Raw genomic sequence first — 15987 nt, forward strand, 5'->3', positions numbered from 1 at the left:
TGCCTGCTTTGTCGAATGCCAGCCTCGTGACCTTGTGGGACTCAAACCAATATAGTAGGTCGGGCTGACATGGCTTCCTGCTACCTCACTGCCTCTACTCAGTAACTCAATTAGGGTTATGGCAGTGTCTATTCATACAGCTGCCATATTTACCATGTTGTTATACCATGTTATTGCTCAGATGTTGTTATTACATAGCACAGGTGACTCAGTGGAGTTCTCAATTAGGTTTCATTCAAGTAGAAAACATTTTCTCAGATGTCTCTCCTAAAATTCTCTTATATAAATAAGATAGATCACACTCACTGCATCCTAATGTCCATACTTCCCTACTATATAGTATTCCAAAAACAGTAGGCCAAGAGAGTAGTATGTCTGAATCCTTAGTATTCATGGACAGTAAGCGAGAAATACCCGGATGACCTACTATTTCCGGTGAGATTCTGAAGTGCGTATTGACTGAGAAGGAAACAGCTGCAGAAAGAGCTCCAAACAGGGGCGGGAGCTCCAAACTGCCAGCAGAAATATAGGGAGGCCCTCACCTAACCCTGTCCCCAATCTTAACTGTGAGTGGAAGCCACACCCCCTTTTGTAGTTGCCGCAATCCCCTTTTGGAGTAACCCTGCCCCCTTCTGGATTAACTGCCCTCTTTTGGTGATTCAGCACACATTTGAAGATCTCCAGCCTGCAGCTATACCTACTTGGATCGACTAGGCACTTTACATTCCCATAATCATTCAAAGCACTGGATTTAAAGTACAGCTGTTAACTGCGAGTAGGATGTCTGTTTTCAATGTAAGCACAAGAAACAACATTCTGTGTATATATATTCACAGAATGTTGTTTCTTGTGCTTAAATGGTGCTTGTTTAACAAAACTAGGGTGGATTATTTTTGCAGTTGTTTCTATTACATCATATCTTCGGGTCAAGGGTCAATACCCGGATGATATATCTGGAATCTATTCAAACTACTCGCATGCATACCTAAATAACGGCTGAGAAGTGCGTCCTTCATCAAATATAGTACATATTCTGACAGTACGCAATGTCGGATGCAGGGACTGTGAATTCGGCCGCGGCAGGTCAAAAGTTCTTACCAAAATTCGAATCACTACCCCCAGTGGTCGAAGCTGAAACTGTTGTTGAACGTGTGAGCTCCAGTTTCAAAAGCAAGTTTATTTTTAGTTGTAAATTATGTAATACAGTTAACAGAAATGCATATTTGATTAACTCTACTCCTTAACACAAACCCCAACCCTAAACCTAACCATCAGGGAGTAAAAAAGTCATTTTAGAGCAAAACTGCAACCTCCAAATTGCACAATTTCTTCCTGGTTCCCATGGGACCAAAGCCCATGTCTTTGAGGTTGCTTGCAATATTTATGATGAATGGGGTTGGTTTCAGGGTACCGGAACATTTGGAAGCAACGTCAAATTTCCAACAACTTTTGGAAGCAATGTCGATTTCCAGTGTTACGGTGGATAAATAAAAATGGATATACTTGAGACAATTGTTGACATACAGTAAGGGTATAGGGATTTCAAGATAATATGGATAGCATAGCTCAGATCATTTGGTCTTGGAAGCATCCGATCAGAAATGTTTGGGTTAAGCAAATCTTAAGCAGTCTCAATTCGCTCTCCATTTAATCTTATTGTTTTCAGTTGACAATTAAGATATAAAAGAAATCTTATTTTATATTTTTCTTTCCTATGGTGTGCCTCTTTAAGCAATTTTATTTACTATCAGCATGAAAATAAAGAGGGAATCTCACACCTCTGGTTTTGCTGACAAAATAACTGCTTCTATTTTATAGCACTGATAATAGTGGCTTTAATAGTGGCGTAATATCTTAATGACTTGAGAGAGAGGGGCATGGTTAAGTGTTCAGCTTGTATATTTGGCAAGTTAAACACCTCTGTTAGAATCCAGGACATCTATTTGTGCGTAGCTACTTATAAAGTTTGTTCTTTGCCTCATCAGCAATTGGCCTCAACAGATAAGCCAATTCTGAGGTCCCGAGGGGTTCTCACATTAGATCTGGGCAAGTCACTGTCACACAGTGCTCATTTGTGTCTGTCAGCCTTAAATTGATCAGACAAACATAGTAATAGGCAAAGTTACTTGAGTGATCCAGTTTATTTACAGGGGTAGTTAGTTTTCCATCACCTGCTCACATGCCTTGAGGAATTGTCACGGATCCACCGGACTCCCTCTCTCACTCCTCATTCCACTCACTCTCCCCTGAGTTGATCACACGCAACTGCACATCATTAGTGTCTAAACAAGGACTTAATTTATACCCAGCTTTCACACACACTTATTGTCTGTTCTTGTCAGTGTTTCCCAGGAGACTACGGCTCCCCAGTTTCGTCTAGACATTTGTCCTCCATTTATTCCCCAGTGTATTGGACTCTCTTTTTTTTACGTTTCCTGTATAGATCAAAGGACTGTTGTGAGTTCACCTATCATCTGCACATCACTATATTTACCTGTCTGGATATTACTCACCTGTTGTTTGCATCTAAACTGTTCCTGGATTGCCTCACCTGTTGTTTAATTCTCTGTTACATTCTTCTGTTCAATGAACCCTGCAATTGAGGCCTAATCCCTGCCTCCGTGAGTTTCTCCGTGACAGAAGAACAGCCCACCAAAAAGGACTCAGCAGGTACTCCGCCCACACTGACGAGAACAATCACTAAGAGCATGGAGCTGACGGGTGTGTTCATGGAGCTGTTCAGACAGGATCTTCCTCTCCTGGAATATACAACTAAGTTTTGTCAACTCATTACCCCAACCACAATATCTGACTCCTACCTCAGATCCATTTATGGAATGGGACTCAACTTTCGCCGACATAAAGCTCTTCTGGAGGTGGAGAATCTGTCATTTGTGGAATATGTACGAGCCACCCTGGCCATACATTACCTCTTGCCATTATAAACATGTTGGATAGAGGTCACTCCCATCACCACAACCCCCAAAGTAACTCCTCTCCCAACATCCTCCCTAAATTTTTTGAGGGGTGGGGGTGGCTAACCCTCTCCAAGCTCCGGTGGTCGATGCCGCGGATCAGCTGGTTCCTCCTAGGCCTCATGCCCCAGTCTCTGTGCAGTGGTCACCTCCCTGGCCACCTGATCATCCACAGACTCCTCCCTGGCCACCGGATCATCTACCAATTCCTCCTGGATCCTCCCTTGTCATCTGTTTCCTCCTGCCCTCCTCCATCTTTTGGCACCAAGAGTCGCCCTTTAGTGGGGAGGGGGTTGTTTCAAGGATTCACCGGACTCCCTCTCTCATTCCACATTCCGCTCACTCTCCCTTGAGTAGATCACACGCACCTGCACATCATCAGTGACTAATTAAGGACTTAATTTATACCCAGCTTTCACACATTTTTCAGTGTTTCCCTGAAGACTATGGATTCCCTAGTTTCATCTAGACCATCCAGTGTATATACTTACCTAGTTATTGTCCCCCTCGTCAAAGTTTAGTATTGGTTCATCCTCCATTTATTTCCCAGTGTATTGGACTCTCCTGTGTTGTTAATGTTTCCTGTATAGATCAAAGGACTGTTGTGAGTTCACCTATCATCTGTACATTTCTATAATTACCTTTAGGGTTTTCCAGAAGTTTTGTTGTGGAAAATTTTTGTTGTCAGATAATTTCTCAAACATTTCATCTTATATATATATTTGTAGACTGTATCTGTAACTACCATATGGTATTACTGTCTGATACCACTTAACTTCCACCATCACTGACTAGTCTAAACGCAGCCACTTGTTCACATGTTCAGAGTAGCATACTAACACAGCACTCTTACAATTTCTTCAGCATATAGTATTGCATACTAGGTAAATTATTTTTTATGCACCTACTGCATTTGCCTAAATTTGCAGTGTACAATAAGAGATCACTACAGAAATACAGTATTCCACAATGCATGGACAGTAAGTAACTGCCTAGCTTATCAACCGTGGATTTTAAAATTAATATTTTTACATATTTTTGACTGATAATGATAAATTAAAAGACAATGCACCACTCATGAAACGTGATCAGTTATGTTAACAACAATGTAGCATAGTAGTCTACTCTTTAAAATGTTTATCGTAGGATAATGCCTAGTGTTTCAATTTCACTTTGAAAAAAAAAATAAATACAGTACAGTGTACTAAGCAGTATTCACTAAGTAGTAAGCAAGTTGGATATTCCATTTCGAATATACCTCTGTGACCATAGGAGAGAGTGTAGCAGTAAAATAGCATATTAGGACAGTAGTATTCAGCTTGTCATGTGATGATAACATGGCTGCCGCCATGAGGCGCCCCTGCCCCATGTAGAATGAAAGAGCTTTTATAAGGTTACTCATATGACTGAACACTTCATCTCACTTGATTGGTCATGATTTTGTACTTGTCTCAAAATTAATATTAATTTCTTTGGAAGTAGAACTTTTTAAAAGAGGGAAAAAAATTACTGAGTGAACTTTTAAGTGTTCCATTTGAGACGATTCTACACTTTGAAAATTCATACACTATATGGCTGAGTGCATAGTGTATAGCGCATCATCTGGGATCACACTATACTTAAAAAGGATTGTTGAAGGTTAGCCAACAGGTGGTCATTTCATTAAGTGATTAGTGGTTTCCTTACAAAAGCAGTTTATTAATAATCTCCTCCATTAACATCCATTCAAAAATTAAAGCCTCTGGTCTCCTCGCCAGTGTACCAACGCGTTACGTTTGTTGTTTTTTTGTTGGCTAACTTTGAAGTCTCTCAGTTGTAGAGGGGTTCTGATACCTCACGATCACTTCACCTGTCAAATGTTTTTTAATTAACACTCCACTCCACAGGTGGCGCTCTGCTCCGTCAGTCAGAGCTGCAGCATCCGTTCCGACTGCAGCCGAACTAATAGTGTTCTCGGACTTTCTACGGACTGTCAGCGACGTTGACAACTCCAGTGCTTTCTGTCAGGCGGGAACAGTATTTATCTGATATAAATGTTCGCATCGTTTAAAAAAGTTTGGACAGTTTGGGAGAGTGATGACACGTTCCAGGTATGCGGCAGCGGCTGTGTGCGTTTAATGAGGATTTTGGATATTTAACTGGCAGACAGTTTGATGAACTTCAGCTCCACGTTCGATATTTAGCCGGCGGGTCAGTTAAAATTGGTCTGCTATTTCAATATTTGGACAATTTCCACATATGGAAACAGATAGTTCAAAGATAGCGAGGTTTTAGCTGAGTGTTGAGATGGGTAAAGATTATTACAGGATTCTGGGCATCGAGAAAGGAGCCTCTGATGACGAGATCAAGAAAGCCTACAGAAAACAAGCGCTAAGATTTCACCCCGACAAAAACAAATCAGCCGGAGCTGAAGATAAATTCAAAGAGATCGCCGAAGCTTATGATGTCCTGAGCGATGCCAAGAAGAAAGACATCTATGACAGATACGGAGAGGACGGTAAGAGTTATTATGTCTGATTGTCCTGCCACCAGAGAGTCTTTAGAAAAATCACTACTGTTTTTGAACCACCATACACTGATGGCATCAGATGATAACGTGGTACTGATGATCATACTCGTGTAGCATACTTCTTCACAGCATCTCAAGGACCACATGGTAATTACAGTGATGGGATCTGATGGTATTGCCATAGTACTGAATCATTATAATGGGGAGTCCACAGGAAATTTCAGAGAGACTGAAATAATTCTGTCCTGTTATATTATGCTTATTATTATTTCCAAAGACAGTTCAGAAAATCATGAGATCGTGGTTATTTTATCCTATTGACAGCCTTCAACAGTAGAAAATGAAAACAAATCTGCACATAAAACTTTTGTGAAATTTAAATGAAATTGGAAATGTTTTTATTAATGTTTTATACATCTAACATAAACTAGATACACGGTAAACAAATAACTTGTAAGTAATTTTCAAAATGTTTTTTTTTTTTCTTCTACTGGCTTTTGTACAATGACAATATAAAAAAGCCATTTTTTTAATATTGCAAACAACACTTTAATATTTATTTTACACATAGAGTATAAATGTGTCTTTATACGTGAAATTATAAGTCTGCCTTGCAAGAGGATCGTCATATTTGGGGTCTTTGGCAACAGAAAGTTTGAAAACCCCTGTACACACACACACACACACACACACACACCAATCAGCCACAACATTAAAACCACTGATATTGTGTAGGTGCCCCTCTTGCTGCCAAAACAGCGCCAACCTGCTGAGATGCTATTGTGCTCATTACAGTTGTACAGAGTGGTTATCTGAGTTACTGTAGATTTTGTTAGTTTGAACCAGTCTGGCCATTCTCTGTTGGCCTCTCTCATCAATAAGACATTTCCATCCGCAGAACTGTCCCTCACTGGATGTTTTTGGTTTTTGGCATCATTCTTAGGAAATTCTAGAGACTTCTGTGAAAATCCAAGATCAACAGTTACAGAAATACTCTAACCAGCACGTCTGGCACCAACAATCATGACACTGTCCAAATCACTGAGTTAAATTTTTTTCCCCATTCTGATGGTTGATGTGAACATTAACTGAAGCTCCTGACCCATATCTGAATGAGTTTATGCACTGCACTGCTGCCACACGATTGGTTGATTAGATAATTGTATGGATGATTGTTGGTGCCAGATGGGCTGGTTTGAGTATTTCTGTAACTACTGATCTCCTGGGATTTTCATGCACAACAGTCTCTAGAATTTACTCTAAATGGTGCCCAAAAAAAAAAAAAAAACATCCAGTGAGGGGCAGTTCTGTGGACAGGAGTGTCTTGTTAATGAGAGAGGTCAACAGAGAATGGCCAGACTGGTTCAAACCGACAAAGTCTATAGTAACTCAGATAACTGCTCTGTACAATTGTGGTGAGAATATCATCTCTGAATAAATGCTATTCAGAGATGTGGGTTGGTGCTGTTTTGAGACCTACACAATATTAGGCAGGTGGATTTAATGTTGTGGTTGATTGGTGTATTAGAGCTTTAAATCGAATACAATTTTGTAATGATTTATCACGGTTAATCATGGTGCATGGTACGTTAAAACAAACATTAAAATATAATCGTAAATATATTTTCTTTATACTTCGTCTCAAAGAATCTGCAAGAGATTTGTTAGTCATAATTTATTTTTATTATTTATATATAAAAGTGTTAATGTTCCTTTTTATTTTTTTGCTGAGAGTTAATTTGACAATTTTACAGGTATAAATCTTGCTGTAATTAAAAGTTGGACAAAATCTTCTGGCATTTTCCAGTGGACTTTTTTAATAATAGGTTAAAATGGGCAGATTGAATTTATATCAATCTTTATTGGCAAGATGAACTTAAGAGTGTATTGCCAATGCATTATTAGAAACTAAATATACAGATATAAAATAAGTTTTGCACTTAAAGGGATAGATCACCTAAAAATGAAAATTCTCATCATTTAGGCCTACCCACCATCATGCCATCCTAGATGTGTAACTTTCTTTTTTCTGCTGAACACAAACAAAGATTTTTAGAAGAATATTTCAGCTCTGCAGGTCCATACAATGCAAGGGAATGGTGACCAGAACCTTGAAGCTCCAAAAAGCACATAAAGGAATCAAACATAATCCATAAGATGCCAGTCGTTAAATCAATGTCTTCAGATCCAATCAATTTTGGGTGAGAACAGACCAAATATAAAAAAGTCGCCTTGGCGATCATAATTTAAAGTGTAATTGAGCTTTAAATCATGATCGTGCCTAGAGATTGCAACTGCAAGATGTACAGTGAAAAAGGAGTCATATTTTAGTCTGTTCTCAACCAAACCTGATTGGTTTTCAGGCAAAGAGATTCGGTTGCTTCCCACACCTGGCTCACCGCTTGAGGGTGAAGTCTCAATTCTCGGTAGAGTAAATCCGCTCTTGTGTTTATTATGCCCAGAACATGCTTTGTGCATAATGAATAAGCGTGCACTGCTCCACACTATCAGTTTGACTATCAGAGCTGAGATGTGCGATAGAGTTGAGTGTGTACCTCCTGAAAATTGATATATGACACAGGGAGTGGGGAAAAACATTTATTAAGTTTCAGGAAGTGCAAAAAAACAGATACTGCATTAATTGTTATTCTTGTTTATTTTTTTAAACTTTCATCTATTGCCCTAATATAGACAGATTGATAGATAAACGGCTAGACTGATACTTTATTAATCATATGAGGCTGTAGTGCAACAGCAGCCACAAGAGTAGACAAAATCTACAATAGCGCACAATTCACACAGTGCACTATACAGACACAGAATACAGTGTGTTTTGATATTATATAAAAATAGATTTGATTTAATACAGTCAAATATGGTATTTGTAGCCAATTTAGTTTTATATTTAGTGTTATGTGAGCATAGATGTATTGGTAACATGTTGCAATAAGGTTCCATTTGTTATGGCGTGGTCATATTTACCTTTGCACAAAGAAATACCACAGGTGAAAAGATGTGGGCGGATGTTGAGCACATGTGAAACGAGTAAAAAACGAATTGCAAAGCAGCCAATTATTTCCCCTTTTTTCACCCAATTTGGAATGCCCAATTCCCAATGCGCTTTTAAGTCCTCGTGGTCGCGTCAATCGGGGTGGCGGGGGACGAATCTCAGCTGCTTCCGTGTTTGAGACCGTCAACCCACGAATCATATCACGTGGCTTGTTGAGCGCATTGCCACAGAGACATGGCGCATGAGGAGGCTTCATGCTATTATCCACGGCATACACGCTCAACTTACCATGTGCCGCTAAACTTGCCGCTAAAATGATTCTTGTCCATTGTGAATATTCAGCGTACGAAACGAAACACCGCCCACACAGGGGTCACTGCAAAACTAAGCAACTTTATTGGTCAAAGCGGCAAATTCATCTGTCAAAGTTCACCAAGTTTAGGAAGTTCATTGTGCGAAATTTACGATCGTGTGGATTCCCATTTAGAGGACTGTATTACCTGCAGAATTTCGCCATGGACAGGTAAATGTGACCGAGCCTTTAACATTAATAATTGCTTTAGGGATCATGAAAGTTATAGCATCTCTCTGTGACTCAAGTTTGAGACCTTAAGTGACCACTTCGATTTTCTCTGAATGCTGTAAACACAGGACCATGTAACGTGCCGACGAGGGACTTGAAAACTATGAAACCCCTTCAGATCTCCAGATTAACAATGCAAACTGTCCCATGTGACCGGGTCATTCCTGTGAGCTTGTGCTTTCTGTACTATTGCTGCTGTGTATTTGCTGATTCTAATAATTACCAGAATGCTGACTTGCTGTTTGTCATAAACGTGAGTTTTCTTCTTCCACAGGGCTTAAAGGACATGCTGGCAGTGGCACTAATGGTCCCAGCTACACTTTTCACGGCGATCCTCACGCTATGTTCGCGGAGTTCTTTGGTGGACGTAGCCCGTTTGATCAGTTCTTTGCATCTGCTGGGGGTGCAGATGATGATATGGACATTGACGACCCATTTGCAGCTTTTGGGATGGGTGGAATGGGCGGCTTCCCTAGATCTTTCAAGTCCCGGGTAGCAGGTGCACACGGGGGCCGGGAAAAGAAGAAAGACCCCCCAGTGGTGCACGAGCTTAAGGTGAGCCTTGAAGAAGTGTTCTCTGGTTGCACAAAAAAGATGAAGATCTCGCGCAAGAGGTTGAACCCGGACGGTTGCTCCATGCGCACGGAAGACAAGATCCTCACTGTGGATATCAAGCGTGGCTGGAAGGAGGGGACTAAGATTACCTTTCCCAAAGAGGGAGACGAGACGCCCACCAACATTCCTGCCGACATAGTGTTTGTGGTCAAGGACAAAATGCACTCTGTTTTTCGGAGAGAAGGCTCTGACATCATCTATGCTGCAAAGATATCCCTCAGAGATGTGAGTATTTAATGTCGGCCAAGATAAAGTTACTTATGTTTCAGTAACACACACCAGTGAACTTTTGGAAATGGATAGGTCACCCAAATTCATTTAATCACCCTCATTTTATTTCAAAAGCATTTGACTTTCTTTTTTCTGTAGAACACAAAAGGAGATGTTAGGAAACTTTGTAAGGACTGACAGCCTCCGTTATCATTCTTTTTTTGTATGGAAAGAAGATGCAATGAAAGTGAATGGTGATTAAGGCTAGCGTTTTCCCTAGCATCTCCTTTTGTGTTTTGTAGGAAACACTGTATTAACATGTGTACCTTTTTATTAGTCGGTTGTGAATGAGAAATGTAATAACACTGTGTGAATGACCCCTAACAAGGCAAATCAATGCGAGATTTAGAATCTTAAACTTTATTTATAAATTATAAAGTTTACTGTGGAGGTGTGTGTGTGTGGTCAAACAGCTGTTCTGTGTTGCAGCGTGAGGCGACAGAGATATAAAAGGGAGCTGAGAGCCACAGAGAAGGAGAGGAGTGATATGCGCCATTCTGTGTGTGTGTGTGTGTGTGTGTGTGTGTGTGTGTAGTTTTGTTGTCAGCACTGAAAAGTATAAAAAGAAACTGAATAAATACGGAGGATGGAGTATTCACCAGGCTCACCGCTTCCTGGAATTCTCTTTTTATACTTTTCAGTGATGAACACACACACTCACTCACAGAATGGCACACGTCACGTCACTCCTCTCCTTCTCTGTGGCTCCAGCTCCCTTTTATCTCTCTTTTGCCTCTCACTGCAACACAGAACAGCTGTTTGTAAAATTGCCCACAGGTGTAACTCCTTACTCGAAAATGCCCCCACCAAACCAAAAGTGGATAGCAAATCTAAGACTGAAATTATACTATTCATTTATACTTAATTCTGAAATTATATTAAAGTTTGAATGTCTTTTGTGCTGCTTTGCAAGCAATGTTATAACAAATATAGGTACTGCATAGTCTGGTATCATATTTCATATCATATGTGCTGAAGCTTTTATTTGCGGTATTTGGTATTATTGTGGTATTGTATTACATTACAAAACAGGTTGAAAGATAATCAAAATTTGTTGTTTTTAGAAACAAGTTTAAAGGAATTTTCCGGGTGCAATTTAAGTGAAGCTCAATCGAGTTGTTGTTCCGTGGTTAATTTTAGTTTTTAATGTTGGTATCTGGTTAATTTCTTTCCAGTAATTTTTATTTAATTTAACCAAAGTCGAAATGTTTTATTGCAGTAACTTTTTGAATTACACCACTTCCTGCTGGCTGAAAAATAAGGCTTCTCTCTTTTAAAGTGTGTTTTGCCAGACCAGGTCCCTTTTATTTTGAGAGAGATCTGGTAGCACTGCAACTGGGTTTTTACCCACCCATAGCACTGAGTACTGTTATTTAAAACAAGAATGCGATTAACTGTTCTTTAATTTTGTTCTAACCGGTTACCAATTTGGAAAGGAGAAAGCAGAATGCAAATGAGAATTTTTTTTTTAAAGCAAATGAGTCAAGAACATGTATATCATTTGCAAATATTAGGTTAATAATGTTTTTGTTCTTTTGTCTTCCTCTTCTTTCACACTCTCCTCACCATCGCTCACTTTCATTTCACACTGCAGGCTCTATGTGGCTGCACCATCATTGCTCCCACCCTGGATGGTAGAACTGTCACAGTGACATCACGTGATGTCATCAAACCTGGCATGAAGAAGAGGATTGTCGGAGAGGGACTGCCACTGTCTAAATATCCTGAGAAGAGAGGAGACATGGTGCTGGAGTTTGTAGTGAAATTTCCAGACAAGTTGGTACCGAGTACTCGTGAAGCTCTGGTTCAGATCCTACCACCTTGATCGTTGCAATCACTAGAGCAGAGACTTCCTGCCTACATGACGAGAGCCCAGACAGATCCTTTGATTGGGCCTATCGGATTCACTAGATATATTGAACCTTTGAAAGCGTCAGTGATACACATACAAATTCGCCAAGCTCTGAGAAACATAAAAGAGCTCAAGTAAATTAATTTATAGCCCCATTACTTATTAATGCAACGCACTTTTTCAAATCATTGTGGAACATTTCAGAAGTAATATACAGTACTGACTCCCATACATAGTTTTTCAGTACCTCAGAGTCAATGCTCATGTTTTGATTGTCCTGTTTTACTGCTTCAGGTTCCCTTGCCCTGAATCTATGTTTATATATTCTTTTATTAAAATGTATTCCAATTTTAGACTCTGCTGTCACAATTTTACCATGGTGTACTGTCCTCTTTTTCAGACAGGATTGGGCAAATTTCAGAACTTAGGAATCAGCTCCTTTTCAATTGATGAGTTGGAACTTGAAGTGAATTGGCCACATCTCACAGGATGTTGAATTGGAATTTGACTGATTAGAAGGACAATGAATTACTGAATTGGAGGGCTGGGTAAAAATATAGATATTCCGATCTTCATTTTAATGATATCGACTTTTAAAGTCTCAATTTCAATCTTTTACTCTGTGTGCAACCCTTAATAATATGACTTAATTTTGTGCTATTCAATTAAAAATGTCTATGATTAGCCACTGGCTGGTAAATGTTCAGATTTCACTCACAAGTGATGGAGTGGAGAAGAGGTTACAATGCGTGTTAAGAGTAAAAGTCCAGTTTTGCTTGTTCCGTGTAGTACTTGTCCAAAGAAGATTGAATGTTATTGAATGTCTCTTAATATCCTTTCTGTTCTTTACAGTTAGTTATTGATCAAAAACAACACAAAAAGAAACATTTAATTCTAATCACAAATTGCATGGATGAGGTTAAGAAGTCAGTCAACTAAAACACTCTTGTTAGAATCGCTGAACTGCCACAATTCTTAAAGAGACATAACGGTTTAGGCACTTGTTCAACATATCAATGTAAAATAATTGTAATTAGAACAAATTAGGCACGTAAACTATAAACACGTAACTGTATCCGCCTTATTTTTCATAGAAAACAGGGAGCCACCATTATCAACCATGAATGTGGATCTCTTCCAGTATAAGCCACCTCAAGCCATTTCAGAGATGCAAAAATAATAATTTATATTGCAGGCTGGCAATACATGTGATCGTATTATTATAATTCATTATTGTGTTCATAAACAGAGTTTGAAGCGCATATACTTTTACTGTTTGCGTCTTCAACTTTCTTTGCACCACAACTGCATCTTGTTTCATCTTGGCAAAATAATAAACGCATTATTCTCTCCATTCTTGTCAGAGCATTCTCTCTTTCTTAGAGGTGCATGTAAACAGACATGCTCTCATTCAGAAAGGCTAAAATAAAGATAAAAATAAAGACATCACAGGAGGTTATGCAGGGACAAATTAATGGAGGTTTACATGAAAGCACATTTTATTGTCTCTTCAATACTTCACACAGCAAAAAGTTAATTATCTACTTACTCTTTTACTATAAATGCTGATGTTCGAAAATGTTCCAACATTAGGATATTATTCTGCTGTACATACTGTGGTTGTGTGATAGTTTATAAGCACATAGCACTAAATAACGGAAAATATTATCCTTTATTTACGCTGAGGTCCATGACAGCGGAACTTTGTCACACTTGCTGGAAATGCAGCCGCTTGCTTGCTTCCATGTTGCAAAATAAGGTGGATATATGCAATATAATATGTGCGATTTCAAGACGTCACATTTATGGGTTGAATACATGGAATAAAATGATGAAAAAGTAAAGATAAAATTGTCATATTAATATTTTCATAAACTACCTAGTTAACTGATCCTCTGTATAATTAACAGCATTAGCTAAGAGAATTTAGAATTGGAAATATGGATCAGTACCCAGCCCTACTGAATTGTAATTCAAAGAAATTCAGCACAAGGGACAATAGAGGAATTGCATTAGTCCAACACAACAAAATTTTACAAGAACAGATAACTTAAAAGGTGTATGTATTAAAATTACAATTACAGAATTATATGTAAAAAAAAAATAATTATTTGAATTTCATTCCATTTTTATTTCATTTCTTAAAATTTTTGTTAGAATTCTGTATCCTGTTTCCTACATTGATTGAAATACAATAGAAAATCTGAAATTGAATCGGAATTTAAAAGCAATTCTCAATTCAGCTATGAATCGCACAAAACCCTCCTTTCAAGGAATCATCCCCTCTTAACATATTCGTTTTTACACGCTTAAATAGTGAGTAAAACGTTGAGTTTGTGTGTGCAGCTGTGAGTGTGAAAGCCAATGTTGGGACTACAGGGAGATAAAGTGCAGCAGCACAGCTGGTTTAGATTAGGGATGGGCATTACCATTATCTGTAACTGGCCCTGGAACTTCACAAGGGCTCTTGAGTACTTTTATCACAGTGCTTCCAGAGCTCTCTTTGTTATGTTGCAGATAACACATGCTTGTTCCCTGCTGGGAGTGACCCATGACGAGTTACTGAGGTCTATATATCACCAGTGTGCACTTGAGGATTTAAATGCAACAAAATCATTATTGATCTTATTTACTTCATTAACACATATTCCTTGTCTCATTGTACAATGTTCATCAAAGCACGTTATTCCAAAGAAAAAAAAAAAGGTTGATTTTGTAATCTTTCATCAAAATGTAATAACTTGCTCTGCCTTTCAAACGACTTTCCTCTTTGGCTTACATTACTAATTCCAACTCCTCCCCTCCAATAACCTGGGTCATTCTAGAATGTAACAGCCTCCTTTAACGTTGCAGTCAATTCCCAATGCGTAAAAACAAGTCCCACCCTACATTTTTCCTTATTGAACATCCTGATTCATTCAGAAATGTCAGCTCATGGAGGTAAAATGGTTTGCGAATGGTGTTTCACGTTGACTTCAACTTCAGGCTGCTCCAGAGAGACCATACTTGCTTTAGAGTACTTGTTTTTTGCAGAAGTAACCAAAGACGTCTCAAGTTAAAAGAAAACCCTGAATGTAGCTTTAATTAATGTCTAATGGGTAATATTTGCTAACTAGTGCTGATTCATGGGATTATACAGTTCAAATCTTTAAATGAACGCTAGAAAACATCTAAACCCAATTTAAACTTATAATGTTATTGTTGAAATTATTTCTTAATATCCAGTGTGTGAATATTTCTAAATGAAATTCTGATTATATACTTAATGTTAAGGAGATCATTATGGATGTTGATGAAATAGTGGGGATCTAATAGACCATATTGGATAATGCATCTTAGGACTGCCATCTTTAACCTGGTTTTATAAGAAGGTTTGTGCCAAACTTGATCTGGGTATGCAGAATGTATTTGATTACGAGTGCACATGTGCACACTTACATTGTTTCAAGAACTTCCCTGACTATTGCTGGGGTCATCAGCATGCTTTGTATTTGACATTCACTGAAAGTTTTTGGGTTAAACTTCAGGTGTAACACTTTAAAGGAATTGTTTAGCTGTTCTTTTTGAGTAACTTCATTTGACATGTTTGACAACTTTTTCTCTTTTGCATAATTGTTTTTATTTACTGCAATTAAAGGCTTTACAACTACTGTCTTGGAATTAGTCAATTCATATATTTGTATGTTTCAAGTTTTGTTGTTAAACCATTCAGATTAATAGTATTGCAATTTTGATCTACAATAGCCTACAGTTTTATCCACTTTTTAATGAGTCACTTTAATCTTCTCTTCATTGAATTATATGTAAACAATCACGTACAATACTGATGCTTAAGATGAAAACTAAGACTGGCTTCTTTAAGGTATAGGTTGCCCAAAAATTATAATTCTCTCATCATTTGAAGTATAGGTCTCTGAAGAACAATAATGAACATTTTCCAATCTGTGGCATTTTCAAACTGGGATAGGCATTTATCAACTCTTCTATGAAAGTAAGGAATCTCAATATAGTCATTAGTGGGCATGTTTGAACCAGGATGGGCATTTCTCAACTATCCAATGAGATTAGGGAATCTCAATGTAGTAATCAGTGGGCGTTTCCAAACCAGGATGGGTTTTTTTTTTCTATCCAATGAGAGTAGGGAATCTCAATGTAGTAATCAGTGTCTCCATC

The 15987-nt window shown here is 38.4% G+C and overlaps 1 protein-coding gene across 1 annotated transcript; it reads left to right on the forward strand.

The window, feature by feature from the left end:
• The first annotated feature begins 4954 nt into the window (after positions 1-4954).
• LOC127653158 (dnaJ homolog subfamily B member 1-like) lies at positions 4955-15455 on the forward strand. The gene is made up of 3 exons (XM_052139722.1): positions 4955-5472; positions 9352-9917; positions 11557-15455. Exons 1-3 carry the CDS (start codon positions 5262-5264, stop codon positions 11785-11787), a joined length of 1008 nt encoding a protein of 335 aa, XP_051995682.1. The 5' UTR covers positions 4955-5261; the 3' UTR covers positions 11788-15455.
• Positions 15456-15987: the final 532 nt, after the last annotated feature.

Source organism: Xyrauchen texanus, chromosome 12 (assembly GCF_025860055.1).
Source record: "Xyrauchen texanus isolate HMW12.3.18 chromosome 12, RBS_HiC_50CHRs, whole genome shotgun sequence".
Taxonomy (NCBI): domain Eukaryota; kingdom Metazoa; phylum Chordata; class Actinopteri; order Cypriniformes; family Catostomidae; genus Xyrauchen; species Xyrauchen texanus.

What these genes read in the sequence shown, in the direction of transcription:
- LOC127653158 (XM_052139722.1), top strand. Translation starts at nt 5,262, where the DNA reads ATGGGTAAAGATTATTACAGGATTCTGGGCATCGAGAAAGGAGCCTCT. An exon ending in TGACAGATACGGAGAGGACG is followed by an intron (nt 5,473 to 9,351) that starts GTAAGAGTTATT and finishes CTTCTTCCACAG; the next exon opens with GGCTTAAAGGACATGCTGGC. An exon ending in CAAAGATATCCCTCAGAGAT is followed by an intron (nt 9,918 to 11,556) that starts GTGAGTATTTAA and finishes TTCACACTGCAG; the next exon opens with GCTCTATGTGGCTGCACCAT.